The sequence below is a fragment of the Lepisma saccharinum genome, chromosome 7, assembly GCF_977018435.1.
Source record: "Lepisma saccharinum chromosome 7, izLepSacc3.1, whole genome shotgun sequence".
Classification (NCBI taxonomy): domain Eukaryota; kingdom Metazoa; phylum Arthropoda; class Insecta; order Zygentoma; family Lepismatidae; genus Lepisma; species Lepisma saccharinum.
In genome coordinates this window covers 8,688,048-8,698,344 of record NC_139235.1, presented here as the reverse complement: position 1 = coordinate 8,698,344, position 10,297 = coordinate 8,688,048, and the positions used below count along the sequence as shown (strand labels likewise).

Below are 10,297 nucleotides of genomic sequence, written 5' to 3'. Positions count from 1 at the left end.
TATATGGGGGTGTAGATTAAGATCTTCTTCCCCCCACCAGTCTTCAATGATTTCGCACCCTGCTTGTAAGACAAGAAAACTAATTATTAACCCCCAAGTTACATATGCATGTATGTCATACATATATGTGTCTTACATGCATATATATATACAGGGTGTCATTTTAATGGCGCCCACGGACCACAGATTCGTATAAAGGACATCAAAACAAACAATTTTTCTCAGTAACATTTTCTCGTTGGTGCGTCGTTTCGGCGCTACAGCCGTTCAAAAAAGACAGTTTTGCCGCCGGGATGCTGGCAACCCAACACAACATTTCATCGTATCTGTGACGTAATTTCCTGCGGCGAAACGGCGCATGGCATGGTTGCAAGGAACACACACATTTTGTGAAGAATGATAAACTACCAACCACATTATTAGCTGTAAAACGAAGTGACAAACGCGTCCAGTAGACCGAACATCATAGCCTACCAGCCAGAAAATCAGCAATCATCTCAGGGGAAGGAGAAAGTGAACCAACGATATGAGAAATGGTAAAAAACATATTCAAAATGAAGTGTTAATATCGGATTTTGTCTCAGCCTATATGTCAAGTATCAACAACAATAAATTTTATTGGACTTACAGCTTACATGTGGCTGTTTACGCCCAGCTGCATGTGAAATATTTGCAAATCTCGTTGCAAGGTTGATATCTACAGGTTTGTGTCCAAATGCCTTGTGGTGCTTTTGGGCTGATAACGTAAGTATCCGAGGTTCACGTTGTTACATTACGACTAAAACACGTACAACCACAGGAACAATGTAATGATGAATCAGTAGCGAATATACTGCCCTGTTCAGAGTTGCAAACTATTACATGTGTATCCGGTGCATACATAAACACAGTCGTCGGAGACCTTGTATTACTACTACTTATATCCCTGTATTTTCAACCATTTTTGCCACTTGCGTCATAATGCCCTGAATATACATTATATTATGTATTGCTTACCTTTGGAATTTTGAGTTCTTTCATTTCTATTTTGTCATCTGTTCCAATCTGTTCAGTGTGTCACAGACAACTATAATATCAGAAGGACGAAGTGGATAGAGTAAATTGTAGATGCCACCTTAGTAACTAGATTTGCAAATATTTGACATATAAGCTGAGACAAAATTATGATATGACCACTTCCACTTGAATTCTATTTTCTTTCTACCATCTTTCGTGTCGTTTGTTTACTTCCTGTTAGGTTACAGTCTCTCGTTTTGTTTTACGGTACATAATGTGGCTGATGTCATTTTTCATAGAATGTGTGTTCCTGGCAACCCTGGAACGCATTGCTTCATGACGGGATATGACGTCACATATGGAATCAAATGTTGTGTGTGGTTGCCAGCATTCAGGCGGCAAAACGGGCTTTTTTGAACGACTCTAGCGCCGAAATGATGCACCAACGAAAAAAATGTTACTGAGAAAAGTTGTTTATTTTGATGTCCTCTATACGTTTCCGTGGTCCGTGGGCGTCATTAAAATGACACCCTGTATAACCCTGAAAACTGTCAAAATTCCATGAACGGCCATGTTTCAGCCTATGCTGTAAAAAAAGGGTTGCATTTCTAAGCAATGATATTTTATTTGCAGATACCCTGCAAGTAGGCCTCTTAGACTAAAGCCCTTCATTTAAAATATCAGGCTTAAAAATCCAATTTTTTAACTATTGTTGGCCAAATTTCCACCATAATTTTCATACTTATGATGCAATTTTGAGTAAATCATATTTAAATATCATAGAAAGCATACTTCATTATCTAGAAAATGAATTTTGATTCAGGTCTCTAGCTTTAACGGTTTTTGAGATGATAAGGTTTCTGTAAAATGCTTCATGAGCAAGAAAAGCCATGCACCATGTTGGAAAAATGACCACCCCAGGAGACCTAAGGCCCGGAAATTTTTTTGAACATTGGTTTTGATATCTAGAAACATGTACAGAACTTTTCAAAAATGGTCATGCAACCAATTATTTTAAAATTGGTTGATTTGGCATGGAATAACCCTTATGTTGAAAAAAAAAAAACCTCACGCAAGCATGCTCGCTTCCCATGGACAAGGTATTCTCCGTTGGCAAGCAACAGTAAGTATCGTAGACTAGTGGGAATGAATGTAGAAGTAAATCGTAACCTTAGTAGAATGTATTTAGGGGCTTTATTTTAATGCTAAGAGAACCAAACCTAAGAGACCTGCCTAACCTAACCATGAAAGCATACATTGAACAAAATCTTAAGTAATCGCTAAAACTCTGCAGTATGTGTTAATAGAAGTAAATCGAAATCGAGCTATGTAAAAATTGCATTTGTAGCGTGATAAAATCACAATAAAACAAAAGGAACTTGGGGGCCCCTTTTTTTTGACAACTCCATTGGTTTTGATGCTATTTAGTTAAATGTCATCACTTTTAAGAAGAAGGAATACCGTGTTTATTATATAAAATTGTGAATAGAATATATTTTTCAGCACAGGTCATGTTTCAATTTAGACAGTATCTTGTGTCATATTCAGTACGTGTTGAGATAATACTGCAGATTATTGATGTCTGAATTTCCAAAATTAGGATAAAAATTACCTAATATCCAGATACATTTACAGCTGGATTTGGGCATCCCTATTTAGAATCTCAATTCTATATTAATTTCTGCAAGATATCGCACAAAAATAATGTGAGAATTAAAAATTCACAGTTGAAGAAATTTGAAGTGCCAACATATTTACGTTTGTCAATATTTGTGCATTCTGTGAACTCAAAATAAGAGCTCAGCCAAAACCATTTGGAACCAATGCCTTTACTGATTTCCACTGATACCGATTAAATGCTTGAAATTTGTAACAATTCGAAGTTATTCCAAATACTGAATAATATTAGTCTGTAATTATTCCACTCCTCTTGTATGCATTTTGCTCTAAAATATTTGAGAATTACATCAGAATATTTAGTACCTGTTATATAATCACAGAATTCAGTTTTTCAATGAAAAGTGGTACAAAATAAATGGAAACATCAAATTTCGCATAATTTCCAACCTGATTAGACTGGAAAACTGTTGTCAGCACTTTTGTGAACCCAACATAAGATGTAAATGCCAGAAAAGTATTGGTAAATAATTCCAACAGATACATCTTTATCAGTGAGTATTGGATGTCGCAATTAGCCAGCAGTGGCAAAAATGCAACGTTAAATAAAACAAATCAGTCAGTCAAAATGTTTATGTTGGATGCATTGGAACAAACCTGAAGTATGTGCATGGTAAAAAGGTAAAGGTAAAGTGCTTCCCATGTGCTATGCACCATGCCATGAAGGAGTGTGGGGTTAGGGCCCCACACATTCTTGATCATGGCCGAAGGTGGGGGTGATGTGATTAGCACCATGCCCCTGGCTGCTTTACTCCGGAGTTTCCTCCAGGTACGCACTTTATACGATGCTGGGAGGGCGCCGGAGCCACTTGAACAGGTGGAAAAAGTCCCTGTTCTCCCCTGCTGGGGATCGAATCCGGGTCTCTTGCATGGTAGTCAGACGCCCTAACGACTGAGCTACCATGGTAAGTTGATTGATTGATTTGGTTTATTTTACTTTGCTTTTTTGCCACTTTTGGCTAATCATGAGGATGAGTGATGATATGGTGAAATTGATGAAGGGACACTCACAAACAACACCCCTGCCGAAGCTGGAATTCGAACCTGAACCTCGTAGCATGCTGGTTAACTACTCCACGATGGGAGTTGGCTTGTGCATGTTGACTGGGAGTTGCCCGAGTACAGCTGTTGTACACTTTACTCTCTGACGGATGGATGTCGATTTGATTTGTTTGATTTGATTTATTTGTTGTTTTAAGTCCACTTTATGCACAGTAAGGCTAATCGGGACTGGACCTACAGTTTAAAGTGGGATCCGAACCACTTGTGCCTCCACCGGGTATCGAACCCGGGACCCCTTGATTACAAGGCGAAGACGCAACCACTGCGCCATCGGGGAGGCTCAGGATGGATGTCGAGAGGTTGTTGGACCCCACAAGAGAAGGCACAACATATTTTGTGGCTGGTTGAAATAGAATCAGTCGGGATGCAATGTTGTTTTGAAATGGAAAGAGCTAGATCTCTTCCTACCAACAACATCATGCTAGACTGGGACAGTGTAGACTTGCCTCAAGGAGAGCAAATGTTCGAAACTTTTCCAGATTACCGAGACACTTAAGTTTGTAAGAAATGCTTATTGGCAAGTGCAGACTGTGATTGAGAAGTGATTTTATACCAATTTGTGAATTTTGTCTTTGACACTGCAGTGGTCGCATGCCTCACAACAGTGATCCAATCGTATATTTTAACATACTGCTGCAGTTTGGCAACACTCTTGACCTTCGCTTCTGGTCTACCTTCCTGGAACAGTCTAGGGACTATGTTTACCCATTGTTGACTTGTTATTGGAGCTCATATATCATGGAGCACAATAGTGATCCACGTGACCACTGACAGGAGTGTTTTCGGATACATAGTACTTCTATGTTTGTAAGTATGTGTTTCTAAAATCTGTTGATGCTATAAATTAGCGAAAATTTTGAATTTTCCTACTGTCCGGTGAGTGTTTCCTTTTACCTTATTTGATTTTTACTTAGCCCTTTTGGCCCTCCTTGCTTTTATCCATATATATATATATATATATATATATATATATATATATATGAAGTCCAAAGGCAACCAAAGACCTATTTTTGAATTTTTTGTGAAAGAAAATTAAAAAAGTAAGATTATAAGATATGTATTTTTGTTCCAAATGTAATGCACAGGATTTAGAATTTCCTCCCTACTGTAATGTGTTCAGTGAAATAACTTACGATTTTTTTTTTGCTATAAACCCAGAGAACAATAATGGTTAAAAACGATAATACTCTATGGTTCAGAATAGTGCATGCGATCAATGATGGGAGTTTCTTTTTTTCCATGTGACTACTGCAGTGTTAATTTGGTTATAACTTTCATGTGTCTGTCTTTGAAGGCTCCGAGTGTCTCACCTTTATCACCATGCATGGAGGCAGAGAGCAAGCAGGAGGTAGATCTTGGTGAATCCCATTCATCCCCCTCCCATGAGCCATCCCCTGCATTTGTGAACTGCTCCATCAAGACTGAACCCCAAGATGTCGACCCAAGTTATTCCCCTCATGAAGAGACAACCAGTGACACTGTGAAGTCGATGACATCAACTGCCATTAAATCTGAAGTGGCGGAGGAACAGATGGATGTCGGGGACCTGGACGCTCTTGGCGAGAGCATCTCCCAGGATTACTTACAGACTGAAGCTGGAACGAGTGGTTTGGGACAGCAGGACAGTGAACATTTGGTTGCAAGTGACAATAGTGCACAATTTTGTGCTAGTGTGTTTGAAAACAGTGACGACGAAGCTGCTGAAATTGTGCCAGACGATGTGAAAGAGAGTGAACTGAAGATCGAAGCTGATGAGCCAGTTGTTGAGGAAGAAAGGTAAGTGGGTGTTTTCACAAGAAGAAAACTGAGCAGGGCAATAATTTGATCATATTTCCTGAAATTCCATCAGCTTGAATCACAGTCATTAAGGATGACCTCTGTGGTAGAGTGATTAGCACTACACACTACGATGCCGCAGGTCCCAGGTTTGACCCCAGTCTGGACTTGGGTGTTCTTTGTGAGAGTCCCTTCATCAATTTCATTATATCATCGGAGGTAGCCAACAGTGGTAGAAGAGCAACGCTCAATAACTAAAATCATATTGAAAACATTAGGACTGAAAAGTTTCATTATGCGATAATACACTGTGTCCATAAAATTGTACACTTTGAAAACACTCTTTCACAAAACTAACATTATCTCCTAAGTTTTTGGAAGCGTGCCATACAAAGACCCAACATATACTTCTCTCATGATGCAACTGGTAGCTATCTAAGCCATTTCTCTTCATACTTGAATTAACATGTCTCCTGCAACAGCCCCTTGCTTTTGTGTAGGCAACCTTCCTCCAGGAATTGCATATACTAATTCGTTAAATGAGTTTTTATCTGGTGAATTAACCCAAAACTGTTGCTTTAAATAGCATTGAACTGGGATATTTTCCCATATACCATACAAAAATGCTATCTGTTCTTTGGTTGTTGCTGTTCTGGAGAACATGCACTTGGTGAGTATTTCGAATTAATCTTGCTACATGTCTCCTCCACACACACTAGTAACCTAGAGAGTGAAATAATTAGGCATATTCTTTTAAGGGCATGCTGTACTTTTGCCCAAAGAAATTGGGCACTTGAAACTAATTTTTATCACTGGGACATAATGAGAAATGGTTTATTTGATAATTTTTTTCCACTGTACTGAAAAAAATATAAAAAGAAATTCAGTAATACAAATGTGCATTTTTAAACATGTCTGTTATATACTGAACAAAACCAGTTGTGTTTCATAATTGTATCATTATTATTAGTTCCTAAGATTTGGTTTTAGTATGCACAGTTTACTATATATGAGATATGCTTTCTTAATTGAAAGATCTTTCAAAAATTTCTGTCAAATGTACAAAAGTGGTCTATTGTGGTCTATGCTAAATCAGATATTTTAGAATCCTGTTTTTGCAGGTGACGACTCTACTTTTTATAGTGGAACATCTAGAGATTTTAAAATTCCTTTTTGTGATGAACTATTAGATAATTTTCAATTCAACTCTAAGGTACTAAATTTTAGAATGCTTCTGTTCACTTGTATTCAGTGTGCTGGCATATTCACTCACTGTAGTTTAATACACTTCAAAATTTCACTTTTCACAAGCCTGGTTCTTCATAAAAAAACAAGATTTACTTAATCAGTTCTCCTCCTATTTTTGTTCATGTCTGAAAAGTGTGTACTTTAAAACCTCCTACTGGAGGTAATAATTTCCCATCTTGTGAAGGTAACAACTGCCATCAGAATATTGAGAATGACTGTTTTTTTATGAAATAGTCATGGATGAGATAAACAGTTGTGTGTTGCTTGTAGTACTTATTACTTAATAGTTTCAGGACCTCCCCGATGGCGCAGTGGTAGCGTCGTTGCCTTGTAATCAAGGGGTTCCAGGTTCGAACCCAGTAGAGGCACATAGTGTAAGTCCAGTCCCAATTAGCCTTACTGTGCATAAAGCAGACTTAAAACACCGAAATCAATCAAAAACTTAATACAGTCAACTCTCGATTCTACGACCCCGGGTATAACGACCCTCTCGAAGTAACGACCCTTTTCCCGGGAACCGTGAAAAATTTAGAAAAAGATAGAAAAATTTGAAAAAAAAAGTTGAAACATTGAAGGAAATCGGCCGAAAAATGCGTTGTTTTTTCCTCCACTCATTCCCTTTACGAACGCTCTACCGCTCACAATTAGGTCTGAACTAAAAATAGACACCACCACACCATGCTTGAGTGATATCCAATAACACTTGACCTCTGCCCTCCCCTCCCTCAAGTGCACCATTGTTACCCCGCACCCGACTGCCGCTACCCAACGTGCCAGGCTTGTTTTGTCGGGCTTGCTTGCTCTTGGATACGCGAGAAGAGAAGATCGAATGTGCTTGGATGTTATTTTAAATCGACTTGACTTGTTTCCTTGTCCTAAGAGCTGCTGAAAACTCGTGGGGAAGGGTGGGAGCAGCCTGATATGACTGCTGGACTTGCAGTCTTTGCCAATGTGTATGGCAGGTCAAGCTCTTTCATCGATAAATACACCACCTTGAGAGATAAGATCGCAGGAATGTTCGAAAATACAGATGTGTGGCGCCTGGAAGTCTGGCCCATCTGTCCAGCTCTGACCTAGAGTCGTTTTCACGTTCAGAAGACACAACGGCGCTTATGGAGAAACCGCACAGTGTTGCCAATACAGCGCTAGCTCATGTCGCCGGGAAATGATGACCTTCGTTCACAATGAAGGTGTTACATATTTTGTATATATAATGATAATTATATGTAATTATTAATATTAATATTATACTGTGAACGTTACAGTTACCCTTTTTACTATGATCCATTGCGATCACTACACACGCGAGTGTAATGCACGAATATGACACTTCAGAAATCACTTAAAAAAGTAAAAATCACTGAGAGCTCACACAACTGAAAACACTTTTTCGGGAGAGGGAAAAAGTCTAAACAGACCAAAGTAGATCTTTCACTCAAGTAAGGGGAACCTGGCACATGGGTTAAATTCAAGTTGCAACCCAAACAAACAAATGAGTTATGGCCCACGTGAACTGATAAGACGTGAATGACTCAAGCAAGGCATGTCATATTTCTATCTTGAATAATAATAATAATAATAAATTTTCTTGAATTTATGTGTACGTTGGAAACTGAAAGGTGTTCTTCATTTCAGTATTAATGTCGACAGTAATGTAAACGAAAATAACGTGTATTTGCGACAGCACTAATGTTGCTCACAACAGCAGCATTGTAAATAATTGTCAATTATTAAATTTAAGTAATTTCAATTCTATTATAACAAACTGCATGAAGTTCATATTTTTACTGAATGGAAATAAAATAACAACTCGAAAACTTGGTGGTGATAGCCGGAATGCTGCGGTGAGTCAGCTCAAGATGGCCAGACAACGTCTCCTTACTTCGCGCGCGGTTCGGGTTAAAAAGAAACTCCAAATGCATGGAGTTTGTTTCAGCCAGGATTTTCTTGCTGATGCGGGCTGATTACAGGCGAGGGTGGAAAAGGACCCACCCTCTTCCTTTCCTTTGACGTCTAAAATGGGGTAACCAGTTCTGGATATATTCTTGAAAACGAACAAGAACCATAGAACAAGTAAAAAAAAAAAGGTGACCCTCTACCCTTTCCCCAGCTCATTCTCCGCCACTGGTGTGCACGGCAATGTTGATAATTGCAGAATTCAGTTGTTTTTTTAAAATTTATTTATTATATATTTTTTTTAATGCTGTTGTCTGCATAGGAAATATTGCCCGTATTATTGTCTGGTAAAACGGTAAAACCTAAAGCAAGGGTCATTTCTTTCTTCTTTACAGTGCTGTTAAAAGTTCCGTCTTCCACAGTTGCGTTATCTTTAAAATGCTGGGACTTTTCTCTTCCGCCACCTGTTGCTCGAACTTCCAGCCGGTCTCCTTGTTTTTACGATGCAGCTGGCGCCAGTGTTTTGTCTAGCGTCTGCAAAACTCTTGCTTGCCGATAACAGCGATGACTCATCCAGCGCGAAAATAAAAGTTATTGTTTTGAATCTCGCAAAGCTGTTTTGATTTCACCATAACGAAATTGATCTCCAGAAAGCAAAACATGTTCTGCCCCTTCTGATAAGCAAAACGTAAATTTAATTTACTTTTCTTCAGAACCATTCATGTGGAGAAAAAAAAAAAGGAGTGTTCAATGTAGGAATGGTCGCTGAGACAGATTAAAAAGACATTATTCAAGGGGAAAGCGTTTGGAGGGGTGGGTGTTTGACATCGAGAATACTCCTAAATCCAACATTAAATGGTTGATTAACGTGAGAGTAAATAACGATCTACCATTTTGATATGTGAAAATGAGCAGTTACATAAAGCTTGTTTTCAGTTCATTTTATGCTGATGGGCTAATCGGGACTAAATATACAGTTTAAAGTGAAATTCAATTCCAAACCCGAATGATTATCGACTGCCACGTTGTTTAATGACCTGTCCTACAATACGCATTGGGTGAAAATAGATCGCAAGTTGCGCATTTCCTTTTTCACGCTGGATTACAATGCAAGTCAAGGAAGGTGTTTGGACTGCTCCCTTGAATGGGAAAGGAGGGTGAATGAAGTTGGTTGAAGCAAAGAAAAGTGACTTTTTTTTTACAATGTATTTACGAACCAGAACGAAAATTACAGCCCTGCCTTTATTTGTTTTTGTCTGGTACCTAGAGAGGTTGTGTTGTTTCTCCCGAGAGATCTAATCTTACCAGTTAATCTTGTAACAGACAATGCTCCAGTAAACCCGTATAAAATCAAACATTCATTCTGCCCGATTATCTCCCGACTTTTGCTGGCACCAGTCTGACTGGTGTCAAGATTCTTCGAGTTTCGCTTGCAATAAGGGAGAGATTGTTTTCCTTTCCATAGGTCTCAGTGGAAACGGGTTTCTCATGAACTAGAAATGTAAGAATTTCCTGGAAAAGCAACGACTGTGCACAATTGAAACAAAGTAACATTATTTTAAATTCTCTTTTGTGAAAACTTTTTCATGTTCTATTTCCCTTCTCACAACAGGCATCCTGTGCATAACAGGTTGTATAACTA

At 38.6% G+C, this 10,297-nt stretch overlaps 1 protein-coding gene across 6 annotated transcripts in view; it reads left to right on the top strand.

Annotated features, from left to right (window-relative positions):
- LOC145989716 (uncharacterized) overlaps positions 1-10,297 on the top strand; it is a 79,680-nt gene that overhangs the window by 14,144 nt on the left and 55,239 nt on the right. For all 6 annotated transcript variants that reach the window (XM_083124978.1, XM_083124976.1, XM_083124975.1 and 3 more), the window contains one exon: positions 5,030-5,511. In XM_083124978.1, the coding sequence (XP_082981104.1) occupies positions 5,030-5,511 (482 nt within the window). The remainder of the gene's footprint in view (positions 1-5,029; positions 5,512-10,297) is intronic.